At 31.6% G+C, this 23,278-nt stretch overlaps 3 protein-coding genes across 3 annotated transcripts; 2 read left to right on the forward strand and 1 right to left on the reverse strand.

Moving 5' to 3' along the window:
* Positions 1-10,119: 10,119 nt before the first annotated feature.
* LOC109807241 (uncharacterized) lies at positions 10,120-11,238 on the reverse strand. The gene has a single exon (XM_020369759.2). It carries the CDS (start codon positions 11,236-11,238, stop codon positions 10,120-10,122), a length of 1,119 nt encoding a protein of 372 aa, XP_020225348.2.
* Positions 11,239-12,859: 1,621 nt separating this feature from the next.
* LOC109809780 (syntaxin-121) lies at positions 12,860-14,938 on the forward strand. Its single transcript, XM_020373177.3, has 2 exons — positions 12,860-13,753; positions 14,104-14,938. Exons 1-2 carry the CDS (start codon positions 13,222-13,224, stop codon positions 14,463-14,465), a joined length of 894 nt encoding a protein of 297 aa, XP_020228766.1. The 5' UTR covers positions 12,860-13,221; the 3' UTR covers positions 14,466-14,938.
* A 1,445-nt stretch (positions 14,939-16,383) lies between these two features.
* LOC109809471 (TatD related DNase) lies at positions 16,384-22,876 on the forward strand. Its single transcript, XM_020372799.2, has 12 exons — positions 16,384-16,504; positions 16,594-16,614; positions 16,682-16,782; positions 17,124-17,181; positions 17,272-17,315; positions 17,406-17,486; positions 17,753-17,823; positions 17,950-18,060; positions 18,585-18,667; positions 19,085-19,301; positions 19,583-19,666; positions 22,338-22,876. The coding sequence occupies exons 1-12, from the start codon at positions 16,483-16,485 to the stop codon at positions 22,402-22,404; spliced, it is 960 nt and encodes a 319-aa protein (XP_020228388.1). The 5' UTR covers positions 16,384-16,482; the 3' UTR covers positions 22,405-22,876.
* The last annotated feature ends 402 nt before the right edge of the window (positions 22,877-23,278 follow it).

Genomic DNA, 23,278 nt, shown 5'->3' on the forward strand with positions numbered 1-23,278 from the left:
ATAAAAAATTGTTAAATGCAACTAAAATTCAAATAAAAAGTATTACAGACGATAAAAAAAATTTGCATAAAAAAATTCTAAAAGACAATTGAAAATTAAAAAAAAATTTATAAATTTATATTATTTTGCTAATTGCTTGAGACATATTTTTCATGCAATTTTTATCATGTTATAATTTTATGAACTCAAACGCCAACGAATTTTATAGTTTTTATATAGTTGAATATGTTGTTACAAGTTTCAGTCTCCAATCAATTAAAAATTGACTCAAAATTATGTTGTAAAATTAAAAATTATTATTATTTTAAAAGGATTAAATTTATCTAAATTTAAGAGATAAAATATCATAACAAATATTTTAAAAGATAAAAAAAAATGAATCCAAAATTATAATTTAACAATATTGTTATCTATTAAAGGATACATTGTCATCAAACTCAATACACTTAAATTTATGTGTATTGGAAATTAAGTGTAATAGAAAAATATTTACATTTAAATTTATATATTTTTCTCTCAAAAATAACTTTTAATTATGATGACATAATTGACTGCACTTTTAAAAGAAAATGAAATTAAAACATGCAAAATAAATTTTATATAATCAATTATTATTTGACCTATTCACAATTTAATATTTGTTTCATTACATTCACTTATATAAAAATTATTGAATATAATTAAAGTTTAAATCAATAAATGTTATAACTATACAGAAAATCACATAAGAATAGGTTCAAAAGACAAAAAAAAAATTGAAAAAAATTTAATTTCATGTTATTTTCTAATTGTTTGTAAAATTTATTTTTCACATAATTTTTATTATGTTCATAGTATTTTTATACTCAAATATCAATTGAATTTTATAGTTTTGATATATATTAATCTAAAGTTACTAAATTTCACATTTTAAATCAGTTCAACATTGTGATAAAATTAAAAAATATTGTTATTTTAAAAGGATAAGATTGAACCAAATATAAAATATAAATGAGAAAAAATATCTGAACAAGTAAAATTTAAAAATAAAAAGTATAAATGTTTTGGTGAATAATTTTAAAATTCAGCGATGTTTGACTATAATATACGAATAAAGAATTAGACTGGTATCGAAATCATTAAGATTGTCTTTGTAACAGATAAAAAGAGAAACGTAATCTTAATCCTCCATCTTTTGTGTTATCAGTTATCAGTTTTAACTAACTCACCCATCTACGACCACCGCTCACTCACTATACAATTAGAAACTCGCTAAGGGAGGTGAAGCAGTTGAAGCAGAGTCTGAGGGATTCCCAGGAAGAGAGCAAGACGCTTCACAATTCACAAAGCGAATGCAGTGAAGGACCTTCGCTCCAGAATGGAAGCTGACGTGGCACTCGCTCTCCAGATAGCGAAGCGCGTCAAGCTTCAACTCGGAACACCGCGAGACCGTTGAGCGCCGCTATTTCACTGTGACCGCTACTGGTAAGATGAAATAATTAATCGTCCTTCCTTTAACCTTTGGATGACATTGAGAGACACGTGTCAAGAGCTAACTCCTTCACCACGACTGGCCTTCAACACCTCCAAACTGCAACCAACAACCAATTAATTTGTAAAAGTCTTCTCAATTAACTTCTCCAAGATTTTTTTTTTCATGTATAAATTAATTTTAGTTTATAGAAAAAGTTATTTTATAAATTTTAGAAAATCCTAATATTTTAAAAACGCTATTGTTGTATTTATATTTTATATTTATATTAAATGATATTTTATATTTATATTAATTTAATTCATTAAAAAAATATTAAAGTGAGGGTTTATAATGCTAATTGAAAACATTAGCATGCCTTAATTAATTTGGGGTGTGATTTGGAGCAAGATGGAACTGGGACCATCTCCGATTCAGAAAGGACAAAAGGGTCTTGCAATTAAAATCGAAGGGTACAAAGTTCTTTTGAGATGCATTTTATTTCATTTTTAACAACATATAAATATATTTTTTATGGTAAGGATTCCTGCAGTTGATAATTACCTATTGAACATTTATTGGTAGAGAGAACCTAATCCTGAAAAGAGGCATATATTATCCTCGTAAAAGTGATAACATTCCAAATTTATTCTAGATACTAAAATTATATATATATATATATATATATATATATTTAATATTTAATGCAGCATTTTAAAATAAATAATTAAAATATTTTTCAAAAAAAATTAAAAATTAATTTATATTCGTAGAACGCGATTTTTACCAGAAATTTTGATATTATCATTACACACAACGGCAAATTAATCAAATTATACGTACGTGATTTCAGACTTTAATTCCAATTCCTTTTTAATGAAGCAATAAACACCGAAGTTTCCATAATGTAAATAGTATATATCTGCTAGTTGTTGCCTAAGGGCTAATTTGGCACGTGGCATTAGTTTGATGATAATATATGGGAGCAGACCATTTAATCACTCTAATATTTTTATCCGTGCGTACGTAGTACCCCTCTTTTTTTTTATATATATATTTTTTTATATATTCTTATTTATATATTTTAAAATAAACTCAAAAATCAAGATATGATCTCACTTATAAAAAAAAATACATTTTCATTATTTATTTAATTTTTAAATTTCTTCATATTTATTTTTCAAAACTTTAAAATCATCGAAAATTGCTTCCTTTTTTATATGGTGTAACACCTCTCATATTAACGACTCCATTCCATGATACTTCACATCGTGATACTTTATGCAATTTTTTGTTGGTCAAAACCTTTCACTAATGAGAACCTTTCGTGAGTAATCCTTTCAGAGATGTTCGTCTGCTTTAAAGGATCAACGACTGATCGTACAAATCAACACAAAACTTTTTAACATATTTTGTCCTTACTCTCATACTTTTTGAAAAATTTCTCATAAGATCACTCATTCTTAAATTACTTTAAGTCAGACACGCTTAATTATGAAATTCTTATGGAATAAACTATCGAAAAGTAGGTACATCTTGTTAATATAACTAGTACAAATTAATTCCTTTAATCCATCTGTAACTATACAATCTCATACTTGTATAATTTTTGAATCTCTCATTTTAATGTGTTTGGATTGATACATATGGAATACTAAAAATGTCAAACAAAATATTTTGTTTTTATTTGATAAAATAAAAGTACGTGGTAGAATAATTTGAATGATAAACGAATGCATTACAAAAATTAAAATTATAAAAAACTGTGAACATTAAATTTAACTATGATAATAAAAATATTTAAAAGCTTTTTTCACTTAAATAAACTAAAGTTAAAAAATTATGAAGTAAAAAGAGGCTAGAAGGAAGAGTGCATATGGCTATATAATTTGAAGATAAAGTTTTAAAACTCATTTTTTTAATTAGTGATATTTTAAATAATTAAATCTATAAATGAAAAATATATTAGAAATACCCTAGTACAGTCGAATTGAGTGTGACATTTTGAGAATGTCAATAGAGAATTACCTAGAGGATGATTACTACATGACTCAAATGCCAAGTGATTCGACTTAATTGCAACTACTAATTAAACTAGTCTATAGGCAAAAAAGGATAAATATTCAAAGCCACACTCTCATGGAGAAGGTATGAGTTATTATCACATCATTAACATTCATTTTGGATTCCCAAAATAAAATATATACATTTTTTATATAGATATATACACTTATATCAACTACGTGTTAATAGATATATACAAGTTTAGGTAAAAAAATATTATTACAATTTTAAAATTTTAATATTTTTATGAATAAATATCCTAATGTTAAACCCGCACAAATAATATAAAGTTTTACCTTTACAACAACTTGGAGAACTAGGATCAAAACTGTTCCTGTGTTAGGATACACACTTCAATTATCTTGGTCGTCTTGGGTCAGGTATAGGGTTACAGTCTTCTCGTTCTTGTCCGGGTAGTCCGAAGCGAGGTTGGGGGTGCCTGCGAAGACACTCCGACGCTCAAGTTAGTTCTCGGCGTAATAAATGCGGTAGTTGAAATATTAATTACATACCTCGTTGGGACTCTATTTATAGACGCTCGTATTGGGCCGTGATTAAGGATTGGGCCCCGGAAAATTAGGGAACTAATCCAATGTATTACGCTAATTAAACTATCTGTAATCGGCCAGGCAGAGGCGCAGAGATTGACCGACCAACCCGACACGTTTCACTCGCTTATAAGTGGTCGGTGGACTAGGGTGATTGGCGTAACTATTAAGGGTTCGTGTATTCAATCTAATTATTCGCGGGTTCGGGTACTCGGCCTAATCACTCGTGGGCTCGGGTATTCGGCCTAGTCGGCCACCATACGGTATAAAAACCATACTTAGAATATTCCTTTTTATTGTTGCCGATCATAATCGTACTTGATGGGTCTAATATGCTAATCGACACATGCTTGTACCGAGAACTAATGTGATGTGATTTTGTTGAATTTTTACTTTAAAGGTTATCAAACCAAACAAGAATATTAAGTATGGTTTGATTTTATTTTATTTGAATGAATTATAAAATTTGAATAAAATTAAATTAATCTTTTATCATTTTATTTAGTTTGATTTTTGCAGTTTAAAAAATTATTATCTAAATATCAACTAAAAATATTTAATATTATATTATTTATTTAATATAATTAAAATTATGTAAATAATAAAATATTTTGATTATTTAATGTATTTAATATTAAATTTTATTTTATCATCTTAATAAAAAAAATTAATATAACTATAATTATCATATTAAATATTTTTTTCATATATAATTTTTCACTTAAAAAATATATTATTGAATGTTATAAATAAATCATGATTTTTCATTCTAAAATTTAGTTTAGGAACTTACAATTTTATTAAATACTTTTTAAATATTATAATGAATATTTGGATAGAAAAATATTTTTTATTATAAAACATAATTTATGTTATGTTTTAATTTTGTATACATGCATTAATGCATTAAACATTTTTAAAAAATATTTATAAATAAATGCAATTTACTTTGATTTGAAATGATTTCAAATTCTAATATAAAAATCAATTTGAACTATGCAATTTCAAATTTTTTTAAATCAAATGGAACCAAATCACTAATTTATAATTTTCTATAATTTTTTATTTTTTTTTATTGATTTACGATTTTTCGTTTGGGTTGATTCAAATTTAAACACCCCCAATTTCATTCAAGTTTACCATTTAGCTACAGTTCCAGAAATTTTCTTTAATGAAAACAAGAAAATAGTCCAATATATATAGTATTTTATAGAAGAAAAAATTATCATATATTTTTATAAAAATATTATATATTTTGATAGTTTAGTTATTATTATTATTTTCTATAAAATTGTGTATTCTACTGTTCTAAAAATAAAATACATAATCTCATGAAAAAACAAAAAATAATAACTAAACTTTTACAAATTATATATAATTAATGTCGACGAGTTTTCATAATTGTAAAAGATTGTACGGCTTCTTAATTATTATTATCAATTCAACGAAAAACTTATCCTGTGACTAAATAATCATTAATTTAAGTAATTAATTTTTATATGATTTGCGCATTCCATTTTTCATATTTACAGAAAAATATATTTTAATAATATAATTTTTTTACGAGAATAAGCTATGAAATATTGAATATATTTAAATAAATAATAATAATCTTGTGGGGGCAATTGCTCCCCGTTATTACTCTATATCTGCATTGTCCCTCGTCATAAATTAAGTAGGGAATATTCTAACTAACGGTTAACATGGTTTAACTAATTTTTCACATTTACATCACTTTCATATAACCTCAGATATATTCTCAGTATATCACTGCTTTCTCCTAGTCTTACCTCGCATGTCCATCTACTCCAACAAATATGATTTGAGTAATAATTGATTTCATTCATTTATAATGTAATCATATTCAAAATTTTAATTGTTTTTGTTTAAAATATTTAAATTAACTTTTTTATGCTTTAATTGTGTAAATAAATTATGAATATAATAAAAAAAATCAATTTAATTAAGAAAGGTTATTTACATCATTTAATTTTATAAATCTCATTTAAAAAATAATTTATTTTCTTAAATCATCATTCCTTAAAATTTGGTATTAAGAATAAAAATATATATTAAAATATAATTTCAATTAAGTGAAAATATATTTTATAGATTGCAACACTAAATAGAGTCAAAATTATTTATATTTGAGACCAATAACTATATTTTTTTATACTTATATTTAAAATCAAAAGGAGTGTATATATATGAGGATGGTTGAAACGACATCGGTATAACTTTTATTAAGTATTATACTATTTAATAACTTTATATTAAATGTAGATTTTGTTTATATCAAATTTTGATAAAATTGAAGGTAATTAAAGTGTTCATATTTTATTATATTTTGAAATGTATAACGTCAATTTTGATTTAAAAAAAAATGAAATATCAAATCATCTTAGATTAATATAAAATTTTGTATATATAATCTAAGAGTAAAGAACTTTCAATCTAACGATTGAATTTATAAAATTTATATTTAATATAAAATTATTGAGCGGTATAATACTTAGTAAAAATTACGGTGGTTGTTTGAACTCTTCTCTCTCTCTATATATATACATATATATATATATATATATATATATATATATATATATATATATATATATATATATATATATATATATATATATATATATATGTTAGGATGCAAACAAAGTCTCACATCGTTAACTTTTGGACATCACCCAAAAGGCCTTCAAACAATATAGACAATTGTGTGTATATGTGTGGTAACCTCCCTAATGCTTAACAAGTGGTATCAGAGCCGATGGTCTGATCAGGTAACCGGCTCGACGAGTATGATGGCTGGCAGGTGGATCCAAGTTTGGGATCCCTTGTGTGTCAAAAGTCTTCCTAACGGTGGGTCCATGTGAAAGAGAGACTTCCTGGTAATATGGAGCGTTAGGAGGCGTGTTCCACTGTCACGAGGGAGGTCATGATGGAGCGGCGATAAAGTTAGGAGGCGTGTCCTGCTGTCATGAGGGAGTGTAAAAGCTCAAAGTATACAAGACACGAAATGATGCAACGAGAGAATGATTTATTCCATAAACAGAGGTGGCTTATATAAGCCTTTACAATAACTGCAAAGCTGAAAGTGCCATACTGTAAAGCGATAAAATAGGCACGTAAAAATAATAAAATAACAACGTAACAACCTAAGAACACTTATGAGTACGTGATAACAAAAACTACAAAACAGAAACTTAACAACTTAACATTCCCTCCCGTAAGCTAAATGGATGCATTTTAGCTTATTTCAGTAACTGTTGTAACTCCAAGCATGTGTCAGATTTTTCAAACTGATCAAGGTTCAATGCTTTAGTCATTATGTTAGCTACTTGCTCATTGGAACAACAGTACGTTAATCGAACTACTTTATCATTAACCAAGTCTCTTAGAAAATGAAATCTTACTGCTATATGCTTGCTCCTTCCATGGAAGACAGGATTTTTGGATAATTGAATGGTAGAGCTGTTGTCACATAAAATTTCAGTTGCTTCCTTTTCTGCTGAACTAAGGTGTTCTAAAATTCTTTGGATCCAAATACACTGGCAGGCACAAGATGCTGCGGCAATGTATTCAGCCTCGGTGGTAGATAAGCTTACCACAGGCTGTTTTTTTGACATCCACGAAACTGCTCCATTTCCAATCAAAAGAACTGCTCCATAGGTACTTCTTCTATCGTCTAAGTCACCTGCATAGTTGTTGTCGCTATAAGCCATGAGACCAGTCTTTGTTTTCTCTTGATAGAATATACCATATTCGAGGGTTCCTTTGAGGTATCTTAATAGTCGTTTTGCTGCAGCCCAATGTGACTCTTTTGGATTTGCCATGTATCGACTAATTAAACTTACTCTAAACATTAAATCTGGCCGGGTCACTGTTAGATACATGAGGCTCCCAACGACTTGTTTGAATTTGGTAGCGTCGACTGCAGAACCTTCAATATCCTTGGAGAGTATTGTGCCTGGTACAATTGGATTTCGCACTGAGTTGCTTTCAGTCATGTTGAATCGAGCTAGTACATCATGAGCATATTGTCTTTGACAAATGAAGATTCCTGTGTTACTTTGTATAACTTCGATTCCAAGGAAGTGTCTCATATGGCCTAAGTCGGTCATATCAAATTCTGCCTTCATTGAGTTTTTAAATTCGTCACACATGTCTTTGCTATTGCCAGTGAAAATCAAATCGTCAACATAGAGTCTGACAATCAAAATATTATCATGAATCCTTTTTGTGAACAAGGTGTGTTCATTGGAGCATCGTTCAAAGCGTTCTTTTGCAAAGTAAGCTTCGATCTTGCTATACCAAGCTCTTGGAGCTTGTTTAAGCCCATATAGTGCTTTCTTGAGACGGTAGATGTGATCTTCTTTTCCTTTCTTGATGAAACCTTTAGGCTGTTGGACATACACTTCTTCCTGAAGCTCACCATGTAAGAAAGCGCTCTTGACATCAAGTTGCATTACTTTCCATGCATTTTGAGCAACTAGAGCTAATATCAGTCTCACGGTGTCAAGTCTTGCAACTGGGGCAAAAACTTCTGTATAATCTATTCCAAATCGTTGAGCATAGCCTTTGGCCACTAGTCTAGCCTTGTACTTCTCTATGTGGCCACTTTCATTAAACTTGGTCTTAAAAATCCACTTGACACCAATGGGTGTTACCCCCTCTGGCGGATTCACAAGTTCCCACGTATGATTCCTTTCTATTGCCTTCATCTCTGCATCCATAGCCTCTCTCCATTGTTGATTTGTACAAGCCTCTTTGAATGACTGGGGATCTCTAGACTCATTCATCACCAGTGCCAATAAGCTTTCCTCTTCTACTGGAAAAGTGGTTTCGTAATCAGACAACCACGCAGGTTGTCTTCGTGATCTTGGAGCCAAAACTTCTGTTGAGGAATCAATGTGTTCTGAATTGGAAGTTGATCTGTGTACTTCTTCATCACTAGTTGTTATTTCATGTGATGTAGATTCTGCATTTTCATTTACTGGGTCTATTGTGACTGCTTCATTTTCCCAATCTAGAACTTCACTTTTGCTTCTTTCTGTGTTTTCATCAGCTTTTATCTTCTTCAAACACCACGTCCCTACTCACGATTACACGCTTCATAACAGGATCGAATAGTTTGTATGCTTTAGATTCGTCACTTACACCTAGCAGAATACACGGGTGGCTTTTGTCATCAAGCTTGTTTCTTTTTTGATCTGGAATGTGCACGTGAGCAATGCAACCAAATGTTCGAAAATAATCAACTCGTGGTTTGATTCCGCTCCATATCTCCTCTGGGGTTCGCTGATCAATGGCAGAAGTGGGATTTCTGTTTTGAACATGTATGCACCAACGCACCGCTTCAGGCCAAAAGGGTTTTGGGACCTGCTTGTCGTGTAACACAGCTCGTACAACGTTCATGATGGTGCGGTTCTTGCGTTCCGCAACTCCATTTTGTTGAGGGGTGTAGGCAGCTGTCAATTGCCTAGTGATGCCTTGTTGTGTGCAAAAATTCTCAAACTCCTTGGATGTGAATTCACCACCACGATCTGTTTTGAGACAAGTGATGTGGGTGTTCGCTTCCTTCTCAACACAGGCTTTAAAGCTTTTGAATGCAGTGAAAGTCTCAGATTTTTCATGTAAAAAATAGACCCAAGTTTTACGTGAGTAATCATCAATGAAGTTTAATATGTACCTTTTGTTGCTGTGTGAGGCAGGTGAGATCGGACCACAGACATCAACATGAATTAACTGAAGTTTTGCTGAAGCTCTCCATGAGCTTTGCTTTGGTATAGTGTCTCTATGTTGCTTGCCCACAAGACAGGTAGTGCATAGTGTTTGAGGAAGTTTCATTTGTGGCAGACCGATCACCATTTGCTTATTCGCAAGTATGTTTAGTGCTTTAAAATGGAGATGTCCAAAGCGTTTGTGCCACAATTGTGTTTCCCTGTCTGAAGAGTCCTCAGTTTGAAGGCACCTGAGAGGTTGAGAAGTCATCGAAGCTATCAGATAAAACATTCGGTTACCTTTCATGTTGGTGTGAAGAATCAGTCCTCAATCTGGATGGTATATTTTGCACGTATCATTTTGAAATAGAACAGCTAAACCTTTCTCTTGGAGTTGCCCTAGACTTAAGAGATTGGTCTTAAGCTTTGGAACATAGTAAACATTGGTGATGACATGAGAGGTGCCATTAATTTGAATTCGAATGCTACCTTTCGCAGTGACAGCCATTGTTGTGTTGTTTCCGAGTTTAACAGATCGATTAAATCCCTCTTCCCTCACTTCTGTAAACCAAAGCTTGTTTCCGGTCATGTGATTGCTGCAGCCGGAATCCAAAAACCAGTGTTCCTCGTGGACATATTGTGGCATCTCCTCATATGTTGCTAGTAATAGCTCATCTTCTGCTTCTTTTGATTCGTCAAATGTTGCGTAGTGAGCCTTTTTTTCAAACTCGGTACATTCATACTGAAAGTGGCCGAGCTTGTGATAGTAAAAGCATTCAATGAGTGCTCGGTTTAATGGTTGTCGGCCTCGACCTCTCCCCCAGCCACGACTGTATCCACGACCACGGCCACGGCTTGTTCCAGATCGGTCATCATGAGTGATTTTCAATACTTGTTCCTCTGGTTGAAGACTTTGCATTCTTTGTTCATGGACAAGCAAACTGCCATGAAGTTCATCAATGCTGAGGGTGCTTAAGTCGTTAGACTCCTCAATGGAACACACCACGTAGTTGAATTTGGAAGTTAGCGATCGGAGTATCTTGCTAACTACCGTGCTAGAATCTACTTTCTCACCGTTTGATTTCATCTTGTTGACTATACTGAGAGTGCGTCCTAGGTATGCATCTACTTTCTCCCCTTCTTTCATACTTAAAAGCTCGAACTCACGACGTAGTGCTTGAAGCTGAGCACGTTTTACTCTTGTTGAGCCTTGATATTTCTTCTGCATGGATTGCCAGATTGCCTGCAATGTACTTTTGTCTAATATGGTTTCCAAAATCTCCCGATCAATAGCTTGGAATAGGTAATTCTTTACCTTTAGATCCTTTAGAGTGGACTCTGCCACACTCTTGCGTTGAACCTCAGTGGATGTGGCGTCAAGCACTGGAATGCCCTCTTCTACGAGCTGCCACAATTCTTTGCTTCGTAAGAAGTTTTCTATCGTCATGGACCAAAAGTCATAATGGCCATCGAACCTTGGTATGGCCGGTTGCACGAACCTCTCTATGGTAGACATCTCCCTTTTCCACGTACTGTACTCTCACACTTGGATGTTTTGTGGTTCTCTCACAACACTCTATACTCACACTCTGTACCAGGCCCCTTGCGGAGCTCTGATACCAATTGTAAAAGCTCAAAGTATACAAGACACGAAATGATGCAACGAGAGAATGATTTATTCCATAAACAGAGGTGGCTTATATAAGCCTTTACAATAACTGCAAAGCTGAAAGTGCCATATTGTAAAGCGATAAAATAGGCACGTAAAAATAATAAAATAACAACGTAACAACCTAAGAACACTTATGAGTACGTGATAACAGAAACTTAACAAAACGGAAACTTAACAACTTAACAGGGAGGTCATAATGGAGCGGCGGTGCAAGCACTCTGAGCATGAGTGAGCTCTGTATACTCGTAGTTTCCGCTGCAGGGGATGGGTTAAACCGTGGTCTTGTGGTCCTTTGTTTAAGAGGAGGATTGTCGGGATGCAAGCAAAGTTCCACATCGTTCAACCAAGAGGATGCACATGGGTTTATATACACACAATTGTCTCTATTGGTTGAGAGACCTTTTGGGTGATGTCGAAAAGCAAAATCGTGAGGACTTAAGCCCAAAACAGATAATATCTCACTAATATGGAGACATATATATATATATATATATATATATATATATATATATAATATATATAGATCATCTTAATAATCTAAAACTTCTCAAATGTACAAGCCATTAATAACATGTACGTGCGGCCTTGAGTTTTCAATCGTATCAAGAAATATGTAAGAGCAATATCGGGCCAAAGTTATTTTTTTTATCGTTTTTTTGTTATACATTCATAACTATTTTGGTTTTAGGTATAGAATTGCACAATTTAACTTAGCTATCATAAATTTAGTTCCGTAAAAAAAAAAAAAAGAACTTAGGTACCATATTCTGATACAACTTACAATGGGGTGCCACATTTCACATTCTATCGTAACCAACTCTTGAATTCAGATATATATTTTTTTAATTTCTAAGCAACGAAAAATTTCTCGTTTATTTGTTTATTTTTAATTTTCTATTGTAATAACTAATAACATATATATATATATATATATATATATATATATATTAAAAATGATAAATATTTATAGATCTTACGTCTTATTTAACAAGATTGATTCATAATTTTATAATTTTTTAATACATCTAAATAATAAAAGTATGTATTATAAAGAGTTTCTGCAACCTCTTATATATAATATCACGTTTAAAGAATGTGAAAAAGAAAAATCATCTTCAAATAACGGAATTAATTAATAAAATAAAAACTATACAAATTTATTTTGGATAAGAGTTGTACAGAAACTAGTTGGAAATTGGAACGTCCAAGGAGCAAGCATGGATAGGAAGGTTCATTTTCAGCCAGTACACGCCGTAGAAGGTTACTTTTAAACTATAGTTTCAGAATATATAGCTACCATATATCATACACAACTAAACTAGTTAAGTAATCACTTAAACGGGTAACTAAACAAAATGTTTTTAACTCATATATATATCTCAACTAACAAAAATTATAAGATAATTCAGGACTATCAAATATTTATAATTCTAACCAATCGCTATATAATATATATACAAACAATGCATGGGAAGACCCTATAATAATTTTTGCTCAACTAATGTGTTGCGTCTATTTGTGGGGTGCTTCCTCTTGTCTATTCTTTTTGGTTATGCAAGCTTCAAGTTTATATGAAATAAATGTAGAAAAAGTACGATATTCCAGTTGACTAGATAAGTATGGTCTGTTTCTGTTTCTGTTCCTCTCCCAGAGAAAGCAGGCAGTATTGGCACACTATAAAAGCCTTCACTTGGGTTTGCTAGATCTAAAAGGAAAGAGCCTTGTTCATAAAAAAAGCATATATAAAGAAGTTAGAACATGAACGACTTGTTATCGGGTTTGTTCTACAAGGGAAAGCAGGAAGAAAAGGAGCAGGTGATAGAGATAACACATGGTGGGAGGGAGTTGAACAAGTTCTTGGAAGAAGTGGAGTCAGTGAAGGAAGAGGTGAAGGAGCTAGAGAGGTTCGAGCTGAGCCTGCGAGCAACCAACCAACAGGGGAAAACGCTTCACAGTCCAAAGGGCGTGAGGGAGCTTCGGTCGCGCATGGACATGGACGTGGCTCTCACACTCACCAAGGCAAAACACGTCAAGGCTCGCTTGGAGGCTCTCCACCGCGCCAACCGAGCCGCACTCTCTTTGCCCGACTGCGGACCCGGTTCCTACTCCCACCGGACCCGAACCGCTCTTGTCGGAGCCCTCACCAAGAACCTCAGACACTCCATGGAGAGTTTCAATAACCTGAGGGAGCAGATATCGTACGAGTACAGAGACACCGTGCAACGTAGATACTACGCTGTCACCGGAGAGAACCCTGATCAACAAACCATTGACCTCCTCATCTCCACGGGTAACAAATTCATCACTCTTTCTGTCTGCTTATTAAGATATATATATATCACTAGTATCAGTATAGTATTAGTACTAGGATATAAACAAGCCTCACGTCAATAAAATCAAATAAAAATAACAACTTATAAAACACATATATACTTCAATATTTGAGAGATTTTTTGAATAATAAAATGATGAGAACTTAAGCCTAAAATAGACCATATCTCATCACCGTAGAATTGTGTGTAAAAATAATTCTCATAGAATATCTTCTCATAAAAACACCATAACATAACCCCGATCATGTGCATGTTTTGTTTTTCTTATTTTGGTCTTTGCATTAATTGTTACATTATGGTGGAGCAGGTGAGAGTGAAAGTTTCTTGCAGAAAGCGATCCAGCAGCAAGGGAGAGCCAGCATCATGGACACCATCCAAGAGATTCAGGAGAGGCACGGCACCATGAAAGAAATAGAGAGAAATCTACACGAGCTGCACCAACTGTTCTTGGATATGGCTGTGTTGATTCAACCCCAGGGTGAACAATTGGATGACATTGAGAGCCATGTGGCACTTGCAAATTCCTTCGTCACCAAAGGGGTGCAGCAGTTGCAAGTTGTGAGGAACCATCAGAAGAATACTCGTAACTTTACCTGTTTTGCCATACTCCTCTTCATTATCATGTTGGTTATAGTTCTCCCCATTGTTTTCAGAAATTGGTCAGATTAATTGGTGAGTGGCATGGCTATGATATTCATGTGGGATCTTACATCAAAACTTGGTAGTCAAGTCAACCAAAACCTGCCTTGACCTTCTTCCCATGTGAAAGTGCCTTTCTTTCTGTCATGATCATGTATTTTTCTGGTAACATGTACGTTCGATCTGTGCTTTTTCTTTAACTGTTTGAGGGTTTTTTTCGACAATGAACTTTTACTAGCACGCAGAGGCCGGAGCTAAAGCACTTTTATCTCTTCTTGGCCTCTTTGAATGAAGTTGAAAGATAAGAGAAGGGAGGCAAATTAAGTGTTACGGGTGGATGATGTTCATGTTAACAAGGAAGTGTGGATGAGTGTAGATATTGTAGGCGTGACCTATACTTTTAAGTACAATATTTCATTTGTTGGTTATATGTACGTTCTTGTGTATATATTAAAACTTTCAAAGGTACAGTTTATAAATGTTGTTTTTCAATTGGTTTATAATGTGGGTAAATTACGTATCATTTTGGTTTCTAGCAGCTTATTTAGTCTTTTGTTTGTTTCTAGCCGATTGCATGAACGAAATATTTATTACATATTATGTTTTTAATTTATTCATTTTCTTACTAAGTTTCGTTTCGTCCACACTTATGAATTATTAGTATTTTTTTTTCATCAACATCATCATTATACAATATTACAAAGTTGATAATAAAAAATCAATTTGTATTCACAAGGAGTGACTTCTGTTGCACAAACAAAAAAATTAGTAACTTAACAACTTATATAATTTCTTAAATTTAATTAAGGATCATTATCTTATTGTCCCCATTTAAAAGAATTAATTAATATTTTAAAAATTACACCGATTATCATCAAATTACATATAATTAATAGTTAATTTCAATTGTCAAATATTTAAATTTGTTTAAAAAAATCCATAAAATAAAATGTTTTAATTGGTGGCTATATTTTTATGCAACCATCATGTAATTAAAAGACTATTTTTTTCTTCAATCAATTAGTGTAACTTATATTGTTAATATCCAATATATAAATGCATCCCACTATTGGTACACTAAACAATCAATTATAAAATTTTCTATAAGTTAAAATTAATTTATATTTAAGTTAAAAATATTTTAAAGAAGTTAATATAAGAAAGATCTACATATTATTAGTTTATATATAAACTAAATTTAGCTTTTAAAAAAACTTTAAATCACCTGTTTTTAATTTTTTTTAAGTACTGCATACGAAAAATTGATCTAAATAGGCAAATAATTTTATTGATAACCCTAATTAAAGTTTGAATTTTTGTAGTTTCATCCTTAATTATAACAACTTAACTAATCAAAGTTTCTTTTTTAATATAACTAATCACCATAGTGTAGCATTTTAAAGATAAAATGATACTTTTAGTTACAACTCTTTATTGTAAAAAAAATAAATTTAATTATTGATTAAGAAATACAAATGTCAAATTATTCATAAACAATAATTGTTGATAGTAATAAAAATTTTGTAAATAAAAAAAACTAACCAAACATTATCATATATAGACATGATTTTTGAATATTTATTATAAAATTAAATCAACTTACTATATATTTATATAATGAAATTAAATGTAAATAAAAAACTTATACTTTATTTATATATATTAAGTCTATTTTTTTAATTTTTTTAAAAAATGTTTTTAAATGAGTATTTTTTTAAAAAAATTTGTTTAAGAAACAAATAAAAGTTGTTTCTTAGAAAAAAGTAAATAATTTCTCATTTTAAGAAAATAAATTTATAAAAAAAAATGAAAAAGTTGCTTTTTTAAATAAAAATCACTTTTATAAAAAAAACTAAAAAAAAAACCATCATTTATATGTATTCTAAATATAAACTAGAGATTTTAATAAATAAAAAAATATATAAACTAGAGATGAGTAGACATAGAATGAAAAATTGAGCACTGTTGAAAAGGGGGAGGCCCAAATCAGTTTGCGCGTTACGATATCAAGTCGTTCTTCACTCTGTTGAGCTATCAGCTATCAGGCATGGCAGGTATTCGAATGATAGGTATGTAACACACAACACTTGCGTCTCGATTCGATTGTCATAGTAACTGACACCAACTGACACTCTCATTTGCAACGAAACAAATGCAGATATAGCCGTCAACTTCACCGGTGAGGCATTTAATCAAACACTTCGTTTTCCTATTCATCTATTCTCTTTTTAATTCGGAAAGTGCAGATGGCATGTTTATGGGAATCTACCACGGCAAGCAATGTCACGTCTCAGATATTGCAACCGTTTTGAACAGAGCATGGGCTGCTGGTGTCCAAAGAATTATTGTAATGTGTCCTATTTCTCAACCAACTTTTCAAATCTGTAATTTCAAGTTTTATTATGAATGTTAGTTCTGCTTTAATTATGAATTAAGAAAATTAATAAAAAATCGTACCGAGTTGTGAAATTTGAAAGTTGAAGAAGATTCTATATGCGTTAATTGGGAGAACTTGAGATGCTTCGGGTTTTTAAAGCCGTTGAACAGAATTTCTGGAGCTAAAATGTGGTCATTTGTTTGGATAAGATTTTGTACACACCAATTTGATCCCATAAAATATGAACTGTGTTCTATGTTTGCATGATTTGTGGAATTGTGGTGTGTTAGGACTTGCTTTTTGTGTTTCAGGTAACAGGTGGATCCCTGGAGGAATCAAGGGAAGCGCTTGCAATTGCGGAAACAGATGGTTTGCCATGTTACCATCACTTTCTCTTGATGATTTTCAAATGCAGGATGTAGATTTTCACTAATTTGATGATTTATTGGTCAATCATAGGACGACTTTTCTGCACAGTTGGTGTGCATCCAACACGTTGCAAGGTTGCTTTTCTCCTTTAGGGGTTCTTCAGTGAGGAGTGGTTTTGATGGAAGTGTTTGTGTTTGTAATCATGATTTGGTATATTGGTTCAGGAATTTGAGGAGAGTGGAGATCCAGAAAAGCATTTTCAGGCTCTCTTGTCTTTAGCTAAAGAGGGAATTCAGAAAGGAAAGGTGTGGTTATACTCTAGCAGTTAGAAAACTATCAAACATATCTTAATTTTAACTAGATATTTCAGACCTCAATAATTCTGAATCTGATTGATATATTCTCTTTGTATGTGTGTTAAAATAGTTGAGTTCCGCTTCATTTGTAATAAACATGCCGCTGTGTATGTCGTTCTCATATAGTTGCAGAACTTGTGTTTTAGTTCAGAAACTACCTGAGTAACCATTTAGAAATAACTGTCATATTATTCTTACTTTTCTTCATGTGCAAGGTGGTTGCAATTGGAGAATGTGGATTGGACTATGACAGGCTTCATTTTTGTCCAGTAGAGATTCAAAAGAAGTAAGCAGTCTTGCCATAACCTTTGTTAGATATGTTTCATATTAACTCTCTCTCTCTCTCTTTAATATTATTTATAATATATTAAAATCATCTATGAATCATTTGTTTTTTCCATGTGAAAGCAAGGTATTTTGAGAAGCAATTTGAATTAGCATATATCACAAAACTGCCTATGTTTTTGCACATGCGAGCAGCTGCCACAGATTTCTGTGAAATAATGGAGAAAAATAAGGACAGGTGTGATTGCTGGATCTCACTATTTTGAAATTGATAATATTCAAATAATGCTGCTTTAATATGTCTTTTGGTTAGGTTGTCATTCTATTTATATTGGGAAATGAATTTAATTGCAAGGATTAGACCGTATTACTGCCACCCTTGGCTAAGTTATTTCTGCTTTCAAATTAAGAATTGAAGGAAAAACGGATATAAAAGGTTTAAGATCCATTAGAATAAAGTGCACAAGGGGTTTGTTTGGAGATACTAATGATTATTTTCAAACACATAATCTGTCATTTGAATGGTTAGAATAATTACCTTGGGGCCTTGACAACACATAATACAAAAATTACTTTCAAATAAGAAATAAGTAACCTTGAGGTTTTTTTATCTTATGTACCTTATTCTCGAGCTTAAAATACAAAACTGTAACTTTAGTATTAAAATATAAGTGCATTTGTTGCATTGGTTGTATTTGATGATAATCACTTGATTCACTTCAAGATGTGAAGCTGGACTAACCATATCTACTTGTATGTCAGGTTCACTGCTGGAGTCACTCATTCATTTACTGGTAGTTTGGATGATTGCATTAAGCTTCTCTCATTTGATAAAATGTACATAGGTAAATCCACCCGTTCAAGCTTTATTATGTTTGTGACCTACTTGAAGTCACCTAGATATGTCTAAATTTAGGGTTTGCCTTTCTAAAAATAGAACCCAAGTAAATTTTGGTTGTGCAATTGCAATTTCCTTGAGATAAAAGATGAATATACTTTGAGAAAGCTTTGTGTTTTTACATTACTGGTTCTGTTGTTTTAGATAAGAAGAGAAAAGACAAAGAAAATGAACATATAGGTGGTGTGTTTGTATGTAAAGGTTAATTATGTGTTTCTGTGGAGGATATTGTCATGTTTGAATATCTATTTCCTTGTTAGTTAACTTGCATAAAATTTCACTTTCAGTTACTGGATTATGGTGATTGAATATAAACGTGCCGTTTATTTCCCATGAATATTATCCATCATTGGTTCTTTGGCAGGGATAAATGGGTGCTCTCTGAAGACGACCGAGAACATTGATGTTGTGAAGAGTATTCCTGTTGAGAGAATGATGATTGAGACAGACTCACCGTACTGTGAAATCAAGAATACTCATGCTGGTATTGGTTTTGTTAAATCTACATGGCCTTCTAAGAAGAAAGAGAAGTATGATCAAGAGAGCATTGTTAAAGGCCGCAATGAACCTTGTTTAGTTAGGTAAGTGGACTGGTTTTGATTAAGCTGGCTTGTGCCAACTCCCAAGTTTACTGACTACATCTATATCTTTGTGGTACTTATTATCACAAGAAATACCTTCTGGTCAATATCACCATAGTTACAAAATGAACATTCAAGTTTTCTAAAATTTGAACCCTCAACATGATTTGTTAGTATTTGCCATCTTGTTTTTTTAATTAGACATTTAGACTATCCTACACTTATGTCTAAATGAATTTAACTTCAACTGTAGAACTGCATCTAAATGACTAATTTTCCAGGCAAGTTCTTGAAGTAGTTGCTGGCTGTAAAGGCATCGATGATGTGGGCAATCTTAGCAGAACATTGTACAACAACACTTGCAGGTAACGTTGCTTATTGGAAATAATAACGTGCAATTTCTGATCATCTATGATGCATAACTACACAAGTATGATGCGAGTATCAGATATTATATAATCCAATATGGTGATATATCTATTCTTGAAAAATATATGATACATAATAAAATTTAAAGTAAGAACATACTTCTTAAACATAAGTAAATATAACAGAAATTGCAAATTATTCTTCTAAAAGTCCAAAATAAGAACATACTTCTTTAGACATTACCAAATATAAAATAGAATTTGCAAATCATTTCTTATTGCCCAAAAATGGGAACAATGTCAATTTCATCATCTCCTTGAGCACCATCTATTTCTAGTTCCTCATGAGACATAGATGCCACTTCAAGATTTCAGACCATCAAAGCAGTCTCATGCATTTCATGACAGTTACGGTTAAAAAAAGGTCACACTTGAATATGTTGCTTTCTCATTGCCAACAAATTATTTTGTTTCTTGTGATTCAATTGAAGATAGATGATTAGATCCTAAATCTTGGTGGATAATTCATGGCTTTTTGTCCCTCCCCTTCAAAAGCATGCTTCGAGGTTTCATGTGTAGCCTAATTCAAGTAACCACCCAATTTGGTTCCTGAAAGAAGGTAGAGGTGGCTAATAAGCCCTTGAAGGATTTTTTTCTAGCAATTGGGTCCCTAAATTTTAATTTGGTTATGCAAGTTAATTTTTGTGTTATATTTAGTTATTAACTCAGTTAGTCTCATGACCAGTCAATAGTTAATTGCCAGATTGGTATGTATTCTCTCTCCCAGTTAGTTGTTCTCTCTCCTAATTACCTAATATGGATCATAATGAAAGATTTTAGTACATTTCAATCAACAACGAACATTTATCGTGTTTAAATATTTTGGTCATGGGTGCTCTAGTTAAAATGGAAGGTTGTTGGGATTTGTAAGGTTTCTTGTAATTGGGTTTTTCTGTCTTAGTTATCCTTAATTTCTTCATCTGATGATAGGTTGATGTTAGCTGCACAAATGGAAGTCACAGAGTTGTTACTGAAGGAGTGACCATCCTTAATTTCTTTGTCTATCCTAACATGGTATACTTGTGCAGTGTGCACCAGAATGTTAAGCAATAGCGTATTTGTGGAATTATTAATTGAAGCATAACCATAAATAGATGAAACAAGGGTTACATGTTAGTTGCCAAAACAAATTAAGAAATCAAGGATGACTGAGACAGAAAATTCTAACTACGGGAAACTCTACGAAACCTAACAACCTTCTATTTTAACCAGAACACCCATAGGCGAAATATTTAAACATAACAAAATATTCATTTTTTATTGAAAAGTATCAAAACCTTGTATTATAGTCTATATTAGGTGATTGTAAGAGAAACAGCCATCTAGGAAAGAAAATAGGTGTCAACCTAAAATTTCACTATTGACTATTTAAGAAACTAATAAAGCTAGTAACTGAACATAACAGAAAGATAAATTTGCTAACAAAATTAAAATTTAGGGACTCATGCCACAAAATCTTTCAAAAACCTATCGATTACTTCTACTATTTTCCAGTGACCATATTGAGTGTTTACTTAGCCTAGTTCGGTATCTTTTTGTGAAAGGAATTGGAGTGCCTATTCTTTTATTTACTCATTGAAAAGAAACAAGTTGAATCCTAAAAGGATAGAAGACTTGGCTTATGTGCATACTAATTTGCAACTTTAGTTTTGGAAAAGTGAATAGTACATGTAAGGGAGTATGCAATACACCGGAGAATTTATGTGCCTCACTTCACTAAGTATGTTCTTAATTTGAATTTTTTTGAATATATATCACTATCAAATATCATATCTGATAGTCGTATTGAATGTGTGCATCACAGTCATCGGAAGGTGAATACACAAATTTTGATCATAAATTTAGATTTTTTTGTGCAAAATTCAAGTTGGGCCAATTTTGGCTCGGATTAGCAAATTGGCCTTGCATATTTGTTTTTCTTTTAAAAGTTGAACTTTAACTGATTGCCAAGATATTAAATAAAAGCCTTAGATGTGTTTGGTTGTGATGAAACCATAGTGAGTTGAATCTACTAGAGATCCCACATTAATTAGAGATATAACCAAAATATAGTATATAAGTGAGGAGAAATTTTCATTGGTTTTGTAAATTGAATTAAACCGATAATCCACTTTCTTAAGAGAGTCAAACTTGGTTTTACTAAGAATTATAATGCTTGATTAATAAATAAAATCACAGTGGGTTTGAAACAATAAGGAGTTTCTTTTGCTTCATCCAAAATCAATTTTGAACTTTTAGTTGTATTTTTCTCATTTACTCTCATCTTTGCCTTTTAAAAGAAGTATAATGGACAATCCATTTTGATTCAAAATATCCAAACATCATTTTCTTAAAAAAAAATTATGATGTTATTTAAATAAAAATCACGTTATTTCAAACTCAATTTTAATTATAATCAATTTTACAAAATTATGTTGGTCTAAATTCAATTTAATCAATGCATGGTAATTACACAATGAATTTTGATTCAAAGTATCCATGTTGCCTGCCTAATTCTGGTAACTCGTTGGCATAAGGACTGTCTCTTGGTATTCTATGGGGTGTGCATGTGTGTATTGCTCACCTAATATATGTATTCTGGAGCTCCAATTAAAATATTGTTTTGCAGGATTTTTTTCCCTCATGACTTGGACTCTGCAGCTGATGCTCTTCTTGCTGGCGGTAATTCTTCATAAATAGACTTGCTAGTGACTTGGCCTTCTCTTTGCTTTTATTAGCTCAAACCCTCATTTTCTTGAGAAAGAGTGGAACTGAGATTGTCTCCCAGTTCCTTTTTGGGAAGTGACAAATCAAAAACTGATTTCCAGAGGCCGGACTGATGAGTGTATGACAAGTTCTTGCATTTCATAAGTTTATTGTATTATAACGTAAAAAACTATGATACTGAGCCAGAAGCCAAAAATATCCGATTAGCCAAAAGGGATGGTCACGACTGGAAGTATATCAGAGGAGGCGGATTGACATTATGCTTTGTTTGAAAATATTGTTCGGTTAATGTGATGTAGAATCTGTAGTTGACAATGATGGACATCGATCTAAAAGCGTGATTTTGAGTACCACTACTGAAGGTGTAAAAAAAAAAAAAAAGTAACACTTTCGAATTTTCTTTTCTTTTGGAGTTTTATGATACCTATTTATTTCGCATAAGATTGTTACAAAGTTCCACCCCAAGAGTTGACAATCGTCTGGCTTATTTGGACGAATTATCAATTTGGGCGCAATAAATTTATATTATATGCAAAGCAATCATGATATTAAAATGACTTGAATTATTCTTTTGCTAACATCAAAGCGGGTTCTTTAGTTTAATATATGGGCTAAAATTTTAAATTAGTTTTTTTATAAAAAAAATAATTACATTATTATATTTAATTAATATTTAAAAATAATTTTATTATTTAGTAATTAAAAAAAATTAGTTTGATGCTAAGAAATATCTTTTACTCACCTTTTTATATTTAAATTTATATATATATATATATATATATATATTAATAATTATATTTCTTATATTAAATAATTCAATTAAAAATAAATTTATTTTTTTCT

This window comes from Cajanus cajan, chromosome 6, assembly GCF_000230855.2.
Source record: "Cajanus cajan strain Asha chromosome 6, NIPB_CcT2T_4, whole genome shotgun sequence".
In the NCBI taxonomy this organism is placed as follows: domain Eukaryota; kingdom Viridiplantae; phylum Streptophyta; class Magnoliopsida; order Fabales; family Fabaceae; genus Cajanus; species Cajanus cajan.